At 43.0% G+C, this 21,723-nt stretch overlaps 2 protein-coding genes across 2 annotated transcripts; one reads left to right on the top strand and one right to left on the bottom strand.

Annotated features, from left to right (window-relative positions):
* Positions 1 to 289: 289 nt before the first annotated feature.
* Positions 290 to 7,973, bottom strand: dtl (denticleless E3 ubiquitin protein ligase adapter). The gene is made up of 15 exons (XM_077510626.1): positions 7,717 to 7,973; positions 7,192 to 7,329; positions 7,016 to 7,108; positions 6,888 to 6,949; positions 6,666 to 6,786; positions 5,922 to 5,987; positions 5,732 to 5,847; positions 5,579 to 5,652; positions 5,382 to 5,488; positions 5,191 to 5,295; positions 4,194 to 4,306; positions 4,018 to 4,107; positions 3,559 to 3,682; positions 2,862 to 3,460; positions 290 to 936 (listed from the first exon to the last, which is right to left on the bottom strand). Exons 1-15 carry the CDS (start codon positions 7,766 to 7,768, stop codon positions 871 to 873), a joined length of 1,926 nt encoding a protein of 641 aa, XP_077366752.1. The 5' UTR covers positions 7,769 to 7,973; the 3' UTR covers positions 290 to 870.
* A 382-nt stretch (positions 7,974 to 8,355) lies between these two features.
* Positions 8,356 to 21,709, top strand: ints7 (integrator complex subunit 7). The gene is made up of 20 exons (XM_077511151.1): positions 8,356 to 8,569; positions 8,719 to 8,848; positions 8,960 to 9,106; positions 9,261 to 9,398; positions 9,554 to 9,600; positions 10,174 to 10,373; positions 10,451 to 10,573; positions 10,806 to 10,923; positions 11,036 to 11,164; positions 11,274 to 11,371; positions 11,524 to 11,763; positions 12,521 to 12,658; positions 12,986 to 13,192; positions 13,426 to 13,620; positions 15,850 to 15,953; positions 16,112 to 16,180; positions 19,888 to 20,020; positions 20,095 to 20,193; positions 20,373 to 20,561; positions 21,349 to 21,709. The coding sequence occupies exons 1-20, from the start codon at positions 8,476 to 8,478 to the stop codon at positions 21,628 to 21,630; spliced, it is 2,880 nt and encodes a 959-aa protein (XP_077367277.1). The 5' UTR covers positions 8,356 to 8,475; the 3' UTR covers positions 21,631 to 21,709.
* Positions 21,710 to 21,723: the final 14 nt, after the last annotated feature.

Here is a 21,723-nt window from a genome sequence, read left to right as displayed (position 1 = left end):
GTTGTGATTCAAATTCATCTGCACCATTTGGGAAGTTTTGCCACAATTTTTTTCGTTTTTACATAAATGTGGGTATGATTATTATATTTTTCGTGTTATTTTTAAGGATAATTAAAGGATTAATTTTAGAAAATCTATTTGAAGTACTGCTGGCACCATGACATTAATGATGTATATCATGAGGAAAAATATTTAAGAAAATATTTCTGTCACCCGCATGGGTAGTTAATGAGTTGAAACATGACACCTGATTCTAAAGAACACAACACCAAGAACATCATTTACAGCCTTAAAAATATTTTCATTTTAATAAAAATCTGTCCACTCAACTGTGCCACAAGCAAACCATACAACAATCACCTGCTGTTTTGTACATATTAATAGCTGGTGTATTAGCTCAAAGACAAAAAACAAAACGAACAAAAAATAGTGAACAGATAAGAGCTGATGTGCTTAAAGATTTAGTTACACGTTTATAGAAAGACTCCATACCAACTGGAAAATTATTCATTTAACTTTTATAATTCATGGGACATCAATATTCAGATCTCAAAAGTCTAAAGGTTTTTGCACCAACAAAAGCTGATAAAAAATAAGTTGTCACCCTCCTAAATATATGTTGGAGTAAAAGAATTACGCATGAGAAAAATCCACTACAAACTTGTCAATCAGCAACTCTGCACAGCATCAAAAACGTTGAGGAGACACGAACAAACTATGCCCCAATAAATATGAAATAGTCAAATGAATCAAGGAAAACGAATCAGTGATTAATGGTACAGTACAAAGCAGTTTGTTGGCTCCAGTTAAAACGACCTATAACACAGTATCACAAACAGAAACTAATGGATGTTGACAGGTCTCCATGGGTCACTCTGTGGGTCTCCTCGTGAAATAGGATGAGATTTTTTTCATATTCTGCGGTGAGCTCCAAGTCTGAAAAAGTAGATTAGAGAAAGGGTTACACTGTACTACAGCTTTCGTTTCGTCTGTAGCTTAGTTCATGGGCTGCGAATTTCGATTTACTTCCTAATAGTGACTCTCGATGAAGTGGCAAGACAGCTGAGCGTGATTTTCTCGACTGGCAACATATTCAGAATGCCTGAAACATCATGGCCGGCCTTAACAGCAGGAAGCAACTTAAAGAAATTGCTCCCTTTTGTGTCTTGGGGAAGTGCAAGTTAAACTACTGTGTCATGTAAGTGTGCTGGTTCTAAGTCCTTAATTGGTGGAGTCTGGTCCAAAGCCTGGACCTTTCTATACACAGGCAGACATAATTTTAGCCTATTTGGACTCATGTTTGTAATTTACTGCAGTAATTGCAAGCATCCAGAAATAGCACAGACCAATCACGTGCATTTTAACACATTCCTTGTGACTCGGCCAACCAAAGATAAATATTTAAAAAATAAAATAAAATACAGCGAGGGACTAAAAGACATTTGGGACTGAATTGCTCAAAATGCACATCTGCCTCTCAGGCTTGGGGTTCAAATTCCTCCCACATTCCCAAAACATGCATGGTGACAATGACGACAGTCAGTATAGAAAATGAATGGATGCTATACATCATGACAAAGGATCGGACGGTGACCCGAAGTTTACTGATACTGGTCCAGCTGGGCCACCAGTACAAATGTTATAAATAAATGGGAAACAACACATTCTTGTTCTTCTTTAAAATATAATCAATATTTTGAGTTTTATCCACTTAAATTGATCAATCATCTTTGTTTTTTTGGCCACTCCGGCGACACGTTTCACCATATTCCATCCACACGTAGGCCTACGTGTATACCGTATTTTCACGACTATAAGGCGCACCTAAAAGCCTTCAATTTTTTCAAAAGCTGACCATGCGCCTTATAATCAGGTGCGCCTTATATATGGATCAATATTGAGCGGCAACAGGTCTCGCTGTCAAGACGCTATCGGTGACCCTGCACGATCGGTGACGCACATGTGCAGAAGATCCCGCCATCTTGGATCGCTAGCTAATACTAATACTTTACCTCAGAGAAAATAATAAAACAGCTGTTACTCATTTTGGGAGTGAATGGAGTTGTCAGAAAGCTGGTTTGTCATCTATTAATAAAGTTTGACTGACCTATCTGACTGTTTTGTTGACATACCCTTTAGCGCAGCACCATCTAATGGATGCATAACGTAACCCCAGCCTCTACTGTAGCGCCTTGTATATGGAAAAAGCTTCAAAATATGTCATTCATTGAAGGTGCGCCTTATAATGTGGTGCGCCTTATAGTGCGGAAAATGCGGTAATTCTTTATTACATTATGTATTGTTTTAAATCAGGGCTACAAGCACATCATAAAGTGGAAGTCAACCTTAAACATTTCTTGACAATAATGTTATATGTGTCCTACTAGTCTAAACATGACATTCTGATTAATATTACATTTGTTATGAAGGAAAATCTAGCCATTTCTATCCATTTCAGGGGGCAGCCATTTTGCCACTTGCTGTCGACTGAAGATGACATCACAGTTGCTCAGGTCTCAACAATGAATCAAAGCGCAGCTTCAGAAAACAGGTGAGCTGTAATTGGTCACAGCCAACTTGGTAACAACCAATCACAGCTCAGCCTCAGAAAACAGGTGAGCTGTGATTCGTTGTTACATGAGCAACACTGATGTCATCTTCGACAACAAGTGGCAAAATGGCCGCCCCCTGAGATGGATAAAACCAGCTGGATTTTGCTGCTTAACTCATATTCCACTAACGCAATATTAACTAGAATACCATATTTAGACCAGTGGGGCTGCCTAGAAGACATTATTGTCATTTATTTATTGGAGTGACTTCCACTTTAATAACAACATTATTGTGTCTTTTGCACTTACCGGTGAAGCCGGCGTCTTGCCTGCTTGTTTCTTTGCAGCATTTGGGCTTCGGGGTCTATTCGGACTTCCTCTCATCTTTTGGCCCATCGCTGACAGCCAGTCTGTCACCCCAGGGCAGCAGTTCTCCTTGTCAGTCTGTCTCGATAACGCTCGCCCTTCCTCGACATGATTGTCAGTCTGTAGCGGACCCTCCCGAGCTGAGCAAGCGATGCCAGACTGCGCCCTGCTCCTTTTGGCAACAGGGCAGAGTTCTGTTGCGCCCTCACATTCATCAGATGAGCCGTCGGCAGTCTCCAGCCTGCGTTTGGCTCGCGGTGCCATAGCGGACTGAGAACACGGACTCAGAACTTTACACAACAGAGGGCTCTTCTGGCTTGGAGATGCTTGTCTCGGGGATAGCCATGATTTGATGGAGCCTGGCGTTCGCTGACAATTAGCCGCTTTGGCTTGCTGAGACTGGACGGGCGATGTGGTGCTTGAGGGGAGAGGTAAGGCGGCCCCACTTGGAGCACAGGCGGCGAGACGCGGGGAGGCCGGCCGGCCAATGCTCTCGGCACTCTGGTCCTTAGCAGGGGTTGACTCAGTGGGATTTGAAGTTTCTGGAAATACAACAAGACGCAATTAAGATTTGGTAAACTATAGTGCACTAAGACAGCTGAATAGTAATTTAACAGCTGTTTACAAAGATTGTCCTTACTGCGTGGACTCTTAGGACGTGCCCAGCCAACGAGATTTGCCTCTCCCACTGATGACTGCGCTCCATCCATTTCACGATGAAGGCGCCATATGCGTACAGTGTGGTCATCAGAGCAGGAAGCGATCTGCCAAGAGAGAAGAGTCGGTCTTTTCGTGTTTTTTTTTTTTTTTTTAATTATTATTTTTAATATATTTTTGAGTTTTTTTTTTTAGGATTTATTTTAAAATTATTTGTATTTTTTTATTTTACTTATTGTATTTTAGTATTTTATTGACTGTTTTTTCAACTTTTATAATTGGTTTTACTAGATTTTTTGTGTACAGATCTCAATGTGCAGCACTTTGGAAATGCTTCTTTATAAAATGTTTTATAGAAATAAAGTGGTTTGGATTGGCAGATAGAATAAAAAAAAAAAAGAAGAATAACAGAAATCAATTCATGTAAAGCTTTAATGCTGACCTTAGTGAAGTCTGTCGGGCACCATGCAACAGATGTCACTTCCTCACTGTGACCTTGAAGTGTCATGGGAGGATGTGTAGGATCAGCGATCTGGAATGGGCAAATATGTATTGATCATTTAGAATCACAGCAAATAAATAAGAATTTGCCAAATTTTTTTTCAACAAATTACGTACCTTCCAGATGTATGTGTGGTTATCACTTGAACCACTGGCCAAGAACTGGTCATTTGGGCTAATTGTGGACTTGATGTAAAACGATGAGTTTTGGTGGCCACTGAACACAGCCTCTGTGGGCGAAAACATACTGGAATGAATAACAAAAACATGATTGTGGGCCAAAATTATTTAGCAACTTCACCAGCGGCTGTTAAATAAGTATCATTTTTAAACTGTGCATGTGTTGTAATGGATTTCATAACAAGTCGGTCTTGCAAACCGACGCTGTCGACATCATGTCTATGATAAGACTGTGGTGAAAACTCCCAAGTCAAATGGCACTGAAGTTCTACAATGCAGTTTTTGGACAATATTTTTGGAAAATTATGCTCATAAAGTCAAACAAAACCTTGGAGTTAAAACTGAGACGTCAACTGAATTGTTTTTACAGAAAAGAAGACAAATGAGTGTTGATAACATGGCAAATGTGATATTGTAGTGTTCTCTCATTTACAAATATCTCCAACAAGGTTATTTTAGTTTGTTATAATTAACAAAATAACTAAAACTGAAAAAAATAAAATAAAATTACTGTGTGCGTGTTTTTTTTTAATATCTTGCACAAAAGCTATACACAATTTTTAAAAACTAAACTAAAAATGCTATATTAGGATATATAGATATTTCTTCAAAATATTCTGTCATTGTTTTTTGGGAAAATTGTATGCATCAAAAAGTACTAGTGGTAAGAGTTGAGTACTTGTACTAGTATTGGTCTGTATCTAACTTTTTTGCACATGCATGACTGCTGAAAAATATCTTTCAAATTGCCATCTGTGCAGTGGAGTGTGCTGGACCTCAGATTTCTGTTTATAAATTATATTTACCAGCAATGACCATAGAAAAAAGGTCTGAGTGGGCCATTGCTTTGCTCCTTTTAGTTTATAGCACCATCTAGTGATAGGTACTGGTAAAAAAAAAAAAAAAAAAGGGAGTTCCCTATGTTTTGATGTACCTGGTGTAGTTTTCATTCCACTGACATTGAACATGTAAATATTATCGTCAGTGCAGTTGCACATGACATTTGACCTTGTGGAGTCCAACACAAGCCCAGAATAACCTACAATACAAGCAGAACAATGTGTCACTTTCACAATCACTTGAGTCGAAGTTCGTGTGAGCATTAGACAAAAGTGCAAAACTAACCGAGACGCACGCGCATGGAAGAACCAGGATATGGGTACGTCTGCAAGGCTACAGGGTCGTGATGGTGTGCAGTGTAGTTTTTCCTCAGGTCCCACATCTTAACAAACCTTTTTGGATCAATAAGATAAACATGATTAACCTGAAACTCATTTCGTGTCGTTAAATGTAATGTAAACATGTGACGGGGTGCGTCTAACCCATCAACTGCCCCCGAGGAGATGAGAGTGTGCTGATCTTGAAATAAAACAACAGTGACACTCTGCTGGGTGTCCTGCAAAACATGGGAAGGTCTGAATTCACAAAGCATGAGCCTCTATTTGCTTGAGCAAACGTTTATCGAGTAAACTCACCACACTGGGAGCCATGCCACGGGTGCTGAGTCGTCTCTTCTTTATTTTTGAGAGGGAGTTGGTCTCTGCTTTGTTATGAGCACCCTGGATTTGTTTAACTGGTTTGTAAAAACCATCTGTGAAAAGTACAAATTATGAGACTTTATAATTTGTCAAACTTAGGTTGTGTTATGTCAAATGTAAATTGTACCTTTTTTGCTGCATCTGGTATCCCACACCAAAATATTTCCATCTCTTGCACCGGTACAGAACACAGCTATGAGGAGATAATGCAAATATAATATGAAAATATTTGTATTTGCAAACATAATTATGGTTATCCATCCATTCCATTTATCCTCACTAGCATCATAGGTGAGTTGAAGCTTATCCTAGCCAATAGGGATGTAACGATATCCAAACATCACGATACGATATTATCACGATATAAAGGTCACAATACGATAATTATCACGATATTGTGGGGGGCGTTGGCGATATTTAAAAAAGATCACAATATTGTAAATAAGAGAGCTTACTAAAAAAAAAAAAAGAAGCACAATATTATGAATTTGTACATAACAGCAATGCATATAATCCACCTACAATCTCTAATAACAATATTGAGGCACTTACTCGGTAATGCAAGCACACATTGATCGCTTCACAAGCAAATTAGGTTCCCTTACATCTGACAATTAGCATAGATTTTAAACATAAAAGGCCAAAACATCCCCAATGAAAATTAAATTGCACTAATAAACTAGCCACTAGAGGGTGCTAGAACTGCACAAATGGAAATCAACCTGACTTTTTAACAGATGTGTTCCTTTTAAATATTGTGAACATGACGACGACGATATTGTGGCAGTTTTAATATCACGATATCACGATATTGCCCTTATTGTGACATCCCTACTAGCCAACCCTGATTCGGTCATAGAAGAAGTTATACCTTTGTCCTCTGAAGTGAATGCAACAGATTTGAGGCTGCAGAGGTGGCCCTTGAAGCTGCCCAACAGCTCGCCTGACTTCACATCCCACAACCTGGCCATCTGGTCGCCAGCAGCAGTCACCTAAGGTGGACGCATGACAATTAAATAAATGAGAAAAACAAATTTAGTGTTTTTAAGAGGGTATTACACACCATACAAGATGAGTATGGACTATAGCTTACCAATTGAGACTCCCCAGGCATCCATGCTATGTCAAACACAGCATTCTCATGAGCTAGCCATTCTACAAATATACACAGTTAGCATCTTTTATTCCAAAACGTTGAAATGAAAATGTGTTACGGTGCACCTTTCAGAAGTGGATTTCCTCGCCCCTCTGTGTTGTAAATCCTAACAATGCCTTCTTCATTTGCCACAGCCAGAACATCCTGAATCGCTCTTGCTGTGAGAACACGTACACAGCCAGGCGTCAGATTTATGGTAACATACACTTGTTCATCTGATGATAAATATTCAGTGCTCTACCAGAGGAGAAGGATAACCCAAACGGGGGTACGGAATCGCCGAGGTTGCCATAGGAGATGTGTTCATCGTGGCGAACACACTGGTAGCCTTCCAAAAGGGAGCTCAGAGGATACTTGTTCCACGGATGAGCAGGTAATGCTAGGCAGATTAATGCATAGGAATATGCAAATCACTAACAACTCTCTTGTTATAGGTCACTCTACTAGGGCAACACATTCAATGAAAATATCATCTTAATGTTCAATTCCAAACGTTTTATGTCACAACTTTTACCAAACAAAGGAGTCCATTAGTCCAATCAATACGTCAGTTGTACATTGGTCAAGTCAATTACTGAATATGCAGGAAAATGGTGCAAATAATTCAAAGCACGAGAACAGACAAGTAGAAGACCAATGTTACATGGTAAATACAGTGAATTCATGGGGACATCTGACATATTACAGTAGGTCAAATCAGGTATTTTCCGTTTAACTGGAATAGCAATTGTTCCTTTTAAAAAAAAAAAAGCACATTATGTCTTACCATTCTGCCGTTGTCTGCCTAGACGATTGTCAATAACTGAACGAAAAAGCATCCCTATGCTTCAATGGGAGCCGATCAGATTATTCTAAAATAGATGTATGTATTTGTGATACTGCAAAGTTAGTAAGCTCCTTATCTGTTGGTGGTTCGCTATATTAATGCGGCTGTTCTTTCCCGCGAACTGATCGTCTGAACGCAAGAACTGAATTCCGCGCTAAACCAGCATTGAGCGCCACCATTGGTCCATACAGCCACTTCCGCTCCGGGTGAACTTCCACTTCCGCTTTCTGTGCGCCACTTGACTTTAAAAATAAACTTCGACCTTTGACTTCAAAAATGTAAATAAATGTCATTTGAATTTTTTTTTTTAACATAAACTGTTTTTATTTGAAATGAGACAAAGTCGAGTTTAAACACGTTTCTAAGGTTATTGCAATCAAACATTGTTTACTTTCGTTGGATTTCTATTATCTTGGAATGCGTGTTGGTTTCAAATAAGCTTGAATGAGAAACGCTCACTTGGATAAGCAATTACATTTGTCTATAGAAAATGACATGGCAAAAAAAATGTAATTTGTTTACAGAGCAGCACATATAAAAATAAGGTAACGGGCACGTATGTGTGTTTTATTGTGACAATGTAACGGATAGAAGATCTGGAGCGTCTACATCCGGTTTGAATATGACCGCAAAGTAAAATGTGCTCATGTTTATGCCTCCAAATGTGAAATATTAAGACGAAAAAGAACTAAAAAAAAAATGTCTCTTTCAACGGCGCGTTCATTCCTGTCGGAGGCCTGCTATGGCGAGCAAGAACTTGACGCCAATTCCGCACTCTTGGAGCTTGACAAAGGTGCCGACATGCTAGCTTGCTAACAAAATAGCATAGCTTCCTGTTTTTATGGATTGCAATAAAATAAGCAGGACATGTCATAATCCCAATGATGATATTGTTGGATCTGCATGTCATGTTTTCACTTATGAAACGTGCTTTAATTCCAGGGCTGCGGTCGGGAAAGCCAGGAGAGCAGTGTGAAGCTGTGGTGCTCTTCCCAAAACTCTTCCTCAAGTACCCCTTTCCCATCCTCATTAACTCTGCGTTTCTGAAACTCGCAGACATATTCAGACTGGGGTATGGCTCTTCAGTCTGGATTATATTTTAATGATTGTCAAACGCTATGTGTCTCATAGTTTAGGCTAGAAAGAACACAAACTAATACAAGATTGTTTCTCCGATTTTTAGAAACAACTTCCTTCGCCTCTGTGTACTAAAAGTAACACAACAGAGTGAAAAACACCTGGAAAAAATCCTCAATGTGGACGAATTTGTCAAAAGGGTGTTTTCAGTCATCCACAGCAATGACCCCGTCGCCCGAGCCATTACTCTGAGGTAATTGACTGTATATTAGACAATTGTTTCCAATTATTGTCTTATATGTTTATGTAGAATAATTTGTTACAGTTGTAGTTGTTAAAGGGCTATATGAAAAAATCCTGACATAGACGCAATGATCGTTTACCATCATGTTTTTCATTCTCATCAGGATGCTTGGCAGTTTGGCCTCCATCATCCCAGAGAGGAAAAACGCCCACCACAGTATTCGCCAGAGTCTCGACTCGCATGACAACGTGGAAGTTGAAGCTGCTATATTTGCTGCAGCCAGCTTTTCTGCACAGTCAAAGTAAGGATTGTAAGCATAATTGCTGAGAGTACTTGGTTTATGACCGAGTTAACAGATTTTCTACGCAAGTTGGAATCTACACGAAAGCAGTAGTGAAGTCATACGGCAGCTGCGGAAAGTAGTTCATTATTTTACTGCTGTTTTACTATTTTCAGAGTCTTTGCAGCTGGGATTTGCAACAAAGTCAGTGAGATGATTCAAGGTAATACTATTGAGAATTCTGGAAACGGTATTTAACTCATTCACTCCCCGCTGTTTTCACTGAAGCAACTGGATTTTGACTTGATTTTGCAAGGCCAACAGAATATCGTGTTCTATTTCGATAAAAACATGGAACCTACCAAAAGAAAGTCTCTTCTTTCATCAGTAAAAACAAAAAAAAGTATATTTGTATCAGTTTCTGTTTTGTAGCAATTAGCATTAGAATATAGCCAAGTTTCATCATTTTTCACAAACCTGTTGACGCTGGCAAAAACAGATCTCTTATACTCTGCTGCCACCTGCTGGCCTTTTTTTGTAAAACTACCATTGCTTAAGCGACTTCTTCAGGTCAGAATCTGCCTCAAAACCTTCTGTGTGCTCTAGCGTAAAAATAAAAAAAACAAAAATGTATAAATACGTTTTTGGTAGGGAAGGACAAAGTATTAAAACCGTATTTATACATTTTTGGGTTTGAATGAGTTAACATCAATTCCAATCATTTTCTATCTGCAAAAAGTAGCACCTGCAATATGTGTGCTATTGTTGTTTTAGAAGTCACATTTCTTTGTCTCAGGTTTGGAGACCCCCGTTGACCTGAAACTGAAGTTGATCCCCATGCTGCAGCACATGCACCATGACGCTAGTTTGGCATCCAGCAGTCGTGAACTTTTACAAAACCTGGTCACCTCTTACCCTTCCACGCCCATGGTCATTGTGACCCTGCACACCTTCACACAGCTCGCCGCCTCCTCTCTGATTGACATACCCAAGCAGGTTGTGCCTTTTGGATAAATATACCATTTCTTCCATAAGGGTTCTTTTAACGTCTTTTTTTTATTTTGATCCAATAGTTGCAGCTCCTCCTTCAATACCTGAAGGATGACCCACGCAAAGCTGTCAAGAGGCTGGCGATTAATGATCTAAGGCTTCTCGCGAAAAAGGCCCCTCATCTTTGGATAAGGGAAAACACTCAGGTACGGGTTAATATAATAGTTTTCAACTGCACATAATAAATAAATGTTTATTTTATTTTTATTTTTATTTTTTTTTTACAAATAAGTGGATTTGAATTATAAAACAGACGTACACAATATTTCCAGAAGTATTCGTTCACCTGTTGCAGTGGTTTAACTTGGAGTTTAATTTGTGGTTTATTGTCCAAACTTTATTGTATAAACATGATTGGATTTTTATTTTCACTCACAGACGCTGTGCGAGTGTGCACTGAGCAGCCCATACGTTAGTTTGAAGCTGGGCATGTTAGCTGTGCTTTCCACCCTCTCTGAAACAATTGCAATTAAGCAGTACTTCACTCATACAACAGGTAAGAGCTTTTCTGTATTATTATTATTATTATTATTAATATTATTATATCACACAATTTATTTGTGTTAAACTGTTAATTGAATCATATTCATCAAAAACGTTTTCTCCAGCGTCCGCTCCCCCACGAATCACTGACCTGGTGAAATTGGCACAGGAGTGCTGTTACCATAGCAACCTGGCTGTCGCTGCTCATGGGGTTATTGTACTCTCCAACATTGTCATTTCCTGTCCAGAAAAAGGTATGTTAGATGTCCGCTGACATATTGACACTTATTGTGCCAGCTCCTTTCAAGCGCTCCCTTCTCATATTACACAGACTTACATTTGTCTTTGTCTTTATATCCTCAGATATTGCTCATCTGGAGCAGGATACAGTATTAGGGCTGGAGTCCCTGCTGATGCTTTGCAGTCAGGATGGCAGCCCCAGTGCCCAGGCTACACTTAAAGTAAGACAATACAGTGTCGGCATTAATTTGTTCAGGACAAACAAGCTTTCTATTTAATCCTGCAAAGTCATCTAATGATTGATTGAGTCCTCACTCATGATGTCCTATATAGTTTCAAGTTTGCTTATAATTTTCCAATTCTTTCATGTTAGACCACCCTCACCTCATTAGTCAAGCTGCTGAAGTGTCGATCGCACCTGAGCCAGTCTGCTGTGGAGTTCCTGCTAGGTCAGCTCCACTTGTCCTGCGACTCCTCTCGCGTTCTCATGTGCCACACTCTGTCGGCCATCGCCACTCATCTGCCGGTGCTGGGAGACAGCATGCTGGGAGATCTTGTGGACCTCTACCGGGTGGCCAGTCACTCGTCCACTGACAAACAGCAAGAGCTTCTGGTGAGAAAAGTGCACATTTATAACATTTAAATGTAGTTTTTGTTTGTATTAACACTTCAACCACCGCTAGCATGCTATCATGGATTTTAAGTTAAAATAAGTTCTGAACTTACTGAGAATCACTTGGGCAGTTAATTGTTCCAAAAGGTGTTCATCACGTAACCAGTAGAGGGCAGTCATGCACTAAACATGCCCAGAAGAAGACGGGAACAGGAAGTTATTGACCTCATGTAGCTAACAGCTAGCTCTTCCTTTGTTTACTCATGAAATAATGTTGAAGCATCGTCTGTAAGTGACTTTTAAGACAATATTACATGTATAATGTCAATATAATGATGTATGTGGGAAATGAATGGTAGTGTTTGTCAACCTAAGTACTAATTGCTCGCACGCTAATGCTAATTGCGATTGCTAATCGTTTAGGCTAATTTTTTTGGTGTTTAATAATGCAAATATATGGAAGATAATAAATTATGAGTACTTATATCTCCTCAATTCAACTTGTGTCCAATCTTAGTGTATTAACAAAAACAATAATTTGTTGGAGGCGGGATCGAGGGGGTTGATTACTCGATTAGTGATAGGATAATCAATTTTAAAAAGATTCCGTAATGACAGCATTGCAGATAAGTGTGAATAGGTGAGTTTTTCAACAAATATTTGTTAGTTTAAAAAAAAACATTTTTTTGGGTGAATTATGACACTGTTGCTCTTTCTATCCCTCATTTTTCTTCCCATCTTCTATGATCCCGCTCAGGTTTCTTTGGCGACTGTGATTTTTGTCGCCAGCCAGTCATCACTGTCAGCAGAAGTAAAAACCGTCATCAAACAGCAGCTTGAGAACGTCGCCAATGGCTGGACCGTCTATCGGATCGCACGGCAGGCATCCCGCATGGTAATCATGGACTTTACGCATCACGTTTGATTGATCGGGAAGCAGTTCTAGCAAATGGTGCTTTACAGTGGAAGTCATGTTAAGTATGAGAACAGCAGGCAACCGACATAAGGACAGTTTTGTCTAAAATCACAGAGGAGGCGTTATAAAATCTCCATGTCACTGACTGGTCCCACTAGATAATTAGCACAATAATATAAAGTTGAATTATGTGTGCCTGTGCAGGGAATTGTAGTCATCACTATGTTGCATCACAATGTTGTTAAACTTTTTACTGCTACGTCGAGCTTTGCGTGGTTGCATGAAAGTGTTCTCTTGATTGCGCAGGGGTGCCACGAGCTCTCCAGCGAGCTCTACCAGAGTCTGCGAACCCGCGTAGCGTCGGAGCACTTCTACTTCTGGCTCAACAGCCTCAAGGAATTCTCCCAGGCCGAACAGTGCCTGACACACATGGAGGACGGAGACTACAGCGGAGCCATGAGCGCCATTGCCGAGGCCCTGCGCTCCTACCAAAAGGGCATCGCCTCCCTCACGGTCAGTTAACTGCCAGGCAGTGCCGTTAAACATTTATTTCGCTAACTCCATCACCGGTGACAGATGCTCCCGGCTGATGATTCTCATGATAGTCTTGCCGTCGGATCGGATCCCGCGCAGCCTGTTAGCGGATTAATGTGCATAATGCCTGCCCGTATCTCGTCAATTCATCTTGAGACATGTGCGACTTCGGCGTTAATGTTAAGGTTATGTGATTAATCCTTCCTCTCCAGGCGGCCAGCACTCCTCTAAATCCACTTACATTCCAGTGCGAGTTCATTAAGCTGCGCATCGACAAGCTGCAAGCGCTGTCCCAGCTCATTTGCACCTGCAACAGCCTCAAGACAAGCCCGCCTCCCGCCGTCGCCACCTCCCTCGCCCTGAGCACGGGTCACGACCTGCAGAGCTGCGGTCGCATCTCTCTACAGGTAAAACCCTGCAAAGACCAAGGTTATTTTAGTTAAAATATTTAAATTCAAAAAATATTTTCGTAAACACAATAAAATAAAAACTAAAATCCTTTTTTAAATACATTTCAAACTTAATTTTCGTCTTTGGTAATTAACTTAATACATGGGCCTTTGGGGTTGATCTTAACTGTGATTTTAAGTAGATTTATTTCGATATTAACCAGAATAAGGATGTTTGAAAGTGAGTCGCACAGAAATGACGTCATCTAGCAGCAGCCTATAGACCCTTTCATGGCACGATGACGTCACGGCGTTTACTGGAGGCAAAAACAACTTGCCGCTGGAGGCAACGGAAGTGCAGCTCGAAGTAAACAACGCTGGTTATCTGTAGAAAATGTCGTCTTGTTGTGTTTTTGGTTGCCAGAACCGTAAAAGCACCAACAAAAACTTGAAATTCTATCGCATCCCAGCCTCTGCCAGTCAAAGTAATCGCAGACGGCTGTGGTTAAACGCGATTCGGCGAAAGGACTGGACTGAGGCTATCATCAACAATGCTCGTGTTTGCAGCGCACACTTCATATCAGGTAAGATTTAACTATCAGCTTCAGCCTGGACAATGATATGGGCAAGAATTAGTTGTGATTGAAATTACATAAGTTAGTCGTTATTTGTAGGATTCTTTTTACATGCACGGACTAACAAAAAGTCCGCGTTTACATGCTACATGCGGGAATGCTAACAGCTAGCTAACCAAGCGTTAGCTGTATGTTTCAGTTTTGTGGAGGCGAAAGCCCCACAATGGTTCCGATAACTTCTTGTAAAAAAATATTGTAGGAGACGTACATGCCTCGTATATCCTCGTCTTCTGTCCCTGTCGTTGACTTGGCAGCACTTGCGACCGCATGACACAAAACTCCATTCAAGACGTAGTTGTAGACATCTAATGATTTATAGGCATTCAGTTTATCTTTAGTATAAACGCTCAGTTTTTCTATAAGGTAGATTTAAATGTCCGGCCATTGCACGGTGGGTAGTCCTGTTAAATCGTCTATTCAGTGCGTGAGTGCGTAGGGGTCAGTAATTATTGTCCCATCAGTCAGAATTAACTTTTTAAAGTAACATTCACGGTTGTGGGGAGTCAGTTTACTCACATATTAACTCAAATGGCCGTTTTCCGCATCCATTCAGACGTGAACTTTCTATGAAAATATGCTAACCGGTGTTAGAACCACACGCCACTGAGGTGTTTTTGCCTCCAGCTAAGCCCCGCCCTTTAAATTGTGTCACATTGTTTACAAACTCTGAAGGGGTCTATAGAAAGCACCTTCAGATGACGTCACTCTTTGTGACAATTTGAACCTCAGTCGAAACACAACGAAAAAGTATGACCCACCTGACAATTTACATTATCAAGAGTCCTGTAATATTTGTTTAAATAATTTAGTTGTTTTTATCCTTTGAAATGTCTTTCCTTTTTTTTTTAATCATTTATAGTATGAAATAATTGGTTAATAGTTTGTAAATAGTAAAATAATAAAGTATTAGTAAAATACGTTCTATTTTAAATGTATTAAGTGTCCCAAAGATTTATTTACACGTTTTTATGTTTTGTTTTGTTTTGTTTTTATGCTAGAGCATACAGAAGGCTTTGATGCAACCTCTCAACTGCAGAGAATGGGTGAACAAATTGTAGTAATTAGAAAAACGACCAGCAGGTAGCAGCAGAGTATAAGAGATTAACCAGGGCCATGATGAAAACAAGCTGTTTCCCCCCAACTCTTAGCAGATTTGTGAAATAATGATGAAACTTAGCTATATTGTAATGCTAATTGCTGAAAAACTTAAACAGATAGAAATGTACTTTTTTTCCTGATGAAAGAAGAGAAGAGACTCAAACTTGCTTTTGGTAGGTTACATGTTTTTATAGCAGTAGAACACATTATTCTGTGGGCCTTACAAAATCAGTCAAAATCCAGTAAAACAGCTGGGAGTGAAGGGGGTTGCTTCAGTAAAAATGGCTGGGAGTGAATGAGTTAATATAATAATTGCTAGATTAATTAGCATGTCCTCATTAGCTACCCTTATAAGGATGAGCGGTATGGAAAGTGGTGGATGGATGAATTAAAAAAAAAAAAGAGTGAATTATCTTAATGCTATTTTACATGATTTTTTTAACCTAATTTGTGATTGACATGGCCCATCAGTCTGGTTTAAAAATCTGAGCGACTGGATTTCTCCGCTTTTCAGATGAAAGTGTGCATGGATGAGTTCAAAAGTCTGGCCGCCCGCTATGCTGAGTTACACCAGTCTTCGTTTGACGCCGACTGCGCCACTCTTCGAAATGTGGAGCTGTATCCAATTATCAAGAATGCACCAATACCGCTATCGGTATTGCTGGCAATACTGTTTGCAGTCATAGTCGTACTAAAAAAAATACAAAAAATGCATCGCATCTTGTGACTGATGTTCTCTGCAGTGATGTTTCTTATGTTCTTAACTGCCTGGTGAGACAACAACAAAGCTGTCTGCTTGTCTCTCATGTGATTGAGGCTCTGATATTGGACCCGCAGGCTGTCAGGTAAGCCCCGCCTGCGAGAGTGATTTATACTCCAATATACAGTAGTAATACATTTTTAATAGAATTTGCAATGGATTCCATAGCGGCGCATTACCAACTGCCGTTTAGTCAAACATCCTTTTGCTTCCATTTTTTTCTGACCTCCACTGCCCTGATATTTGAGAAGATGACTCATTTCCATGTGGTGCCTTGTTGGAGACGAATCCGTGAAATGTCAGCTTAGTTTATATGCATGCTAATGTGTTAACTGTTGCGTAAATACACGAAATCCATCCATCCATCCATCCATCTTCTTCCGCTTATCCGGGGTCGGGTCGCGGGGGCAGCAGCTTCAGGAAGGAAACCCAGACTTCCCTCTCCCCAGCCACTTCAACCAGCTCCTCCGGCGGGATCCCAAGGCGTTCCCAGGCCAGCCGAGAGACATAGTCTCTCCAGCGTGTCCTGGGTCGTCCCCGGGGCCTCCTGCCAGAGGGACATGCCCGGAACACCTCCCCAGGGAGGCGTCCAGGAGGCATCCGAACCAGATGCCCGAGCCACCTCAGCTGGCTCCTCTCAACGCGGAGGAGCAGCGGCTCGACTCCGAGTCCCTCCCGGATGACCAAGCTTCTCACCCTATCTCTAAGGGAGAGCCCGGACACCCTACGGAGGAAACTCATTTCGGCCGCTTGTATCCGGGATCTCGTTCTTTCGGTCACGACCCACAGCTCGTGACCATAGGTGAGGGTTGGAACGTAGATCGACCGGTAAATTGAGAGCTTTGCCTTTTGGCTCAGCTCTTTCTTCACCACGACGGACCGATACAGAGTCCGCATCACTGCAGACGCTGCACCGATCCGCCTGTCGATCTCCCGCTCCATCCTACCCTCACTCGTGAACAAGACCCCAAGATACTTGAACTCCTCCACTTGGGGCAGGATCTCATCCCCGACCTGAAGACGACACTCCACCCTTTTCCGACTGAGGACCATGGTCTCGGATTTGGAGGTGCTGATCCTCATCCCAGCCGCTTCACACTCGGCTGCGAACCGCTCCAGTGAGAGCTGGAGGCCCCGGCTTGATGAAGCCAACAGCACCACATCATCTGCAAAGAGCAGAGATGCAATGCTGAGGCCACCAAACCGGAACCCCTCCACGCCTCGGCTGCGCCTAGAAATTCTGTCCATAAAAGTTATGAACAGAATCGGTGACAAAGGGCAACCTTGGCGGAGTCCAACCCTCACCGGAAACGAATCCGACTTACTGCCGGCAATGCGGACCAAACTCTGGCAACGGTCGTACAGGGACCGAACAGCCCGTATCAAGGGGCCCGGCACCCCGTACTCCCGAAGCACCCCCCACAGAACTCCCCGAGGGACACGGTCGAACGCCTTCTCCAAATCCACAAAACACATGTGAACTGGATGAGCGAACTCCCACGCACCCTCGAGGATCCTGCGGAGGGTGTAGAGCTGGTCCACTGTTCCACGGCCAGGACGAAAACCACACTGCTCCTCCTGAATCCGAGATTCGACCTCCCGACGGACCCTCCTCTCCAGCACCCCTGAATAGACCTTACCAGGGAGGCTGAGGAGTGTGATCCCTCTGAAGTTGGAACACACCCTCCGGTCCCCCTTCTTAAAAAGGGGGACCACCACCCCGGTCTGCCAATCCAGAGGCACTGTCCCCGATGTCCACGCGATGTTGTAGAGGCGTGTCAACCACGACAGCCCCACAACATCCAGAGTCTTTAGGAACTCCGGGCGGATCTCATCCACCCCCGGGGCCCTGCCACCGAGGAGCTTTCCAACCACCTCAGTGACTTTGACCCCAGAGATAGGAGAGCCCACCCCAGAGTCCCCAGACTCTGCTTCCTCAAAAGGAAACGTGTTGGTGGAATTGAGGAGGTCTTCGAAGTATTCCCCCCACCGCTTCACGACGTCCCGAGTCGAGGTCAGCAGCACCCCATCGCCACTATACACAGTATTAATGGTGCACTGCTTTCCTCTCCTGAGACGCCGGATGGTGGACCAGAATTTCCTCGAAGCCGTCCGGAAGTCGTTTTCCATGGCCTCACCGAACTCCTCCCATGTCCGAGTTTTTTCCTCAGCAACCGCCGAAGCCGCGTTCCGCTTGGCCATCCGGTACCTGTCAGCTGCCTCCGGAGTCCGACAGGCCAAAAAGGCCCGATAGGACTCCTTCTTCAGCTTGACAGCATCCCTTACCGCTGGTGTCCACCAGCGGGTTCGAAGATTGCCGCCGCGACAGGCACCGACCACCTTACGGCCACAGCTCCGATCGGCCGCCTCAACAATGGAGGCGCGGAACATGGCCCATTCGGACTCAATGTCCCCCGCCTCCCCCGAGACAAGGGAAAAGCTCTGCCGGAGGTGGGCATTGAAACTCTTTCTGACAGGGGATTCCGCCAGACGTTCCCAGCAAACCCTCACAATACGTTTGGGTCTGCCAGGTCGGACCGGCATCTTCCCCCACCATCGGAGCCAACACACCACCAGGTGGTGATCAGTTGACAGCTCCGCCCCTCTCTTCACCCGAGTGTCCAAAACATGCGGCCGCAAATCCGATGACACGACTACAAAGTCGATCATCAAACTGCGGCCTAGGGTGTCCTGGTGCCAAGTGCACATATGGACACCCTTATGCTTGAACATGGTGTTCGTTATGGACAAACCGTGACGAGCACAGAAGTCCAATAACAGAACACCGCTCGGGTTCCGATCAGGGGGGCCGTTCCTCCCAATCACGCCCCTCCAGGTTTCACTGTCATTCCCCACGTGAGCGTTGAAGTCCCCCAGCAGGACGAGGGAGTCCCCAGTGGGAGCGCTCTCCAGCACACCCTCCAAGGACTCCATAAAGGGTGGGTACTCCGAGCTGCTGTTTGGTGCATATGCACAAACAACAGTCAGGACCCGTCCCCCCACCCGAAGGCGGAGGGAGGCTACCCTCTCGTCCACCGGGGTAAACCCCAACGTACAGGCGCCGAGCCGGGGGGCAATAAGTATGCCCACACCTGTTCTGCGCCTCACACCGTGGGCAACTCCAGAGTGGAAGAGAGTCCAACCCCTCTCAAGAGGACTGGTACCAGAGCCCAAGCTGTGTGTGGAGGCGAGTCCGACTATGTCTAGTCGGAACTTCTCGGCCTCACACACCAGCTCGGGCTCCTTCCCTGCCAGAGAGGTGACATTCCATGTCCCAAGAGCCAGCTTCTGTAGCCGGGGATCGGTCCGCCAAGGTCTCCTCCCTTGGCTGCCACCCAGCCTGCACTGCACCGACCCCTTTGGCCCCTCCCACCGGTGGTGAGCCCGTGGGAAGGGGGACCCACGTTGCCTCTTCTGGCTGTGCCCGGCCGGGCCCCATGGGTGCAGGCCCGGCCACCAGGCGCTCGCCAGCGAGCCCCGCCTCCAGGCCTGGCTCCAGAGGGGGGCCCCGGTGACCCGCGTCCGGGCAAGGGAAAACGTGATCCATTTTTAGTCGTCATCATCAGGGGTCTTCTGAGCCGTGCTTAGTCTGGTCCCTCACCTAGGACCTGTTTGCCATGGGTGACCCTGCCAGGGGCATAAAGCCCCAGACAACATAGCTCCTAGGATCATTGGGACACGCAAACCCCTCCACCACGTTAAGGTGCCGGCTCACGGAGGGGAATACACGAAAACATTGCATAAAATCAGATAAGAACTGATCACTTTGCTCTGTGTGCGAATGGCGTGCAGTTACCAGGAGTACGGCCCTCTTGGATCTGTTCAGTCCGAGAGTGAATATGAGCGGCGGATGATGTCAGTCTTTACGCGCATGCTTGAGGAAGTGGAGACCCTAAACAAGAAGCATCCTCCTGTGTCTTACCTGGTAAAAACAAACAAAATCTCATGTTGTAATTACTCAGATTATGTTAGATGTGACGACTATTATGTCTTCTTTAGCATACAGGTTGTCTGTGTAACGCCATCATAGCACTACTGAAGGTCCCGCTATCTTTCCAGAGGTACTTCTTCCAAAAGCTTCAATCGACTAGCATCAAGGTAACAGGCGTTTATCCCATCATCAAAAATAAAAAAATAAATAAAAATAAAAAATAATGAAAAATAAACAAAATATGTTACTTTGTATAGTGAATGAATATACATTTTATAAACTTTTTTGGGGGTTGAGCTATTTAAATCAATGAAAATTTCCGCGCGTTTCCGTCTTGTTTCTCCAGCTTGCCCTCTCTCCATCCCCACGAACACCAAACGAGCCTATCCCGGTGCAGAACAACCAGCAGCTGACTCTCAAGGTAGAGGGGGTGGTTCAACATGGTTCCAGCCCAGGACTCTTCAGGAAGATCAAGTCCGTGTGTCTCAATGTCACATCCACTCTCCAGAGCAAGGGACCGGGAGCAGACTATAAGGTATTTTATCCTGTCCTTATTAGGGATGTAACAATACCGGCAAGATCGTGATATCGCGATATGAAAACTGCCACAATATATCATTGTCGTTAAATTTCACCAATTCTGCTGGTTATTAGGGATGTAACGATAATGGCAATATTGTGATATCAAAACTGCTTAGAATATCGTCGTCGTTATGTCACCACATTAAAAGCAACAATAACTGTTCAAAAAGTCAGATTGATTTCCATTTGTGCAGTCCTAGCACCCTCTGGTGGCTACTTTTTTTTTTTTTTAGTGTAGTTTAATTTTCACAAGGCATGTTTTGGCCTTTCTATGTTTTAAAATCCACGCTAATGGTCAGATGAAGGTAAACGTAATATGCTTGTGAAGCGAGTCAATATGTGGATGAACTCGATATGCGCTTGCATTTGCAAGTGACTCAGTCTATATTTATTTATATATTTTTTCCATAATATTTATAACATTTTTATATTTTTCATTGCTGTAATGTAAAAAGCACAATATTATTATTTTTTAGTATGAGCTCTTTTTTGTTTTTGTTTTTAACAATATTGTTACCTTATTTCGCCAACCTCCCCACAATATCATGATAATTATATCGTGAGCTTTATATCTTTTTTTTTTTTATGAAAGAACGAAAGCAACAGAGTGAGGGATGTTCTAGTAAACAATAGCATTTTTTTTTTTATTGCACGTTGCAATATTTTTATAATTAAGTACACTTTAAAAATGCAGAATTCATGAGCGTGTTAATCAATTGGACCGATTTGATACCTTTCAGATACCTCTGGACAGTACAACCAATGAGATCGAGCAACGGGTAGAACCCCACAACGACTACTTCAGTACCCAGTTCCTGCTCAATTTTTCCATCCTGGGCACCCACGCTGTAACCGTGGAGGCTTCTGTGGCGGACGAAAGCGGCATCGAGTGGAAGACCGGGCCCAAGACCACATTGTCGGTCAAGTCCATGGAGGATCCGTACTCGCAGCAGCTCCGCCACCAAATGCAACAAAGCGCAGCTCAGCCTGCAACTCAGAGGAGCGCATACAGTCGCTTTTAGTTCATTTTTTGGGAGGGCTATAGCTACTCACTTGTGTGTATGTACATATTTGTTCCAGTGATTAAAAGGCTTGATTTAATTTCTGTGATTGTT

Source organism: Festucalex cinctus, chromosome 21, assembly GCF_051991245.1.
Source record: "Festucalex cinctus isolate MCC-2025b chromosome 21, RoL_Fcin_1.0, whole genome shotgun sequence".
NCBI classification, from domain to species: domain Eukaryota; kingdom Metazoa; phylum Chordata; class Actinopteri; order Syngnathiformes; family Syngnathidae; genus Festucalex; species Festucalex cinctus.
Note: the sequence above shows the minus strand (reverse complement) of the source record. Positions and strands in the feature narration are given on the sequence as shown.

Excerpts from the sequence above, each read along its gene's own strand:
- dtl (XM_077510626.1), bottom strand. The coding sequence starts at position 7,768 with ATGCTTTTTCGTTCAGTTATTGACAATCGTCTAGGCAGACAACGGCAG. Across the intron at positions 5,653-5,731 it reads GTGGCATGGCTCCCAGTGTG|GACACCCAGCAGAGTGTCAC; the intron begins GTGAGTTTACTC and ends CATGTTTTGCAG. Across the intron at positions 5,489-5,578 it reads TCCTCGGGGGCAGTTGATGG|GTTTGTTAAGATGTGGGACC; the intron begins GTTAGACGCACC and ends TGATCCAAAAAG.
- ints7 (XM_077511151.1), top strand. The coding sequence starts at position 8,476 with ATGTCTCTTTCAACGGCGCGTTCATTCCTGTCGGAGGCCTGCTATGGC. Across the intron at positions 10,574-10,805 it reads GGATAAGGGAAAACACTCAG|ACGCTGTGCGAGTGTGCACT; the intron begins GTACGGGTTAAT and ends TTTCACTCACAG. Across the intron at positions 20,562-21,348 it reads GACCGGGAGCAGACTATAAG|ATACCTCTGGACAGTACAAC; the intron begins GTATTTTATCCT and ends GATACCTTTCAG.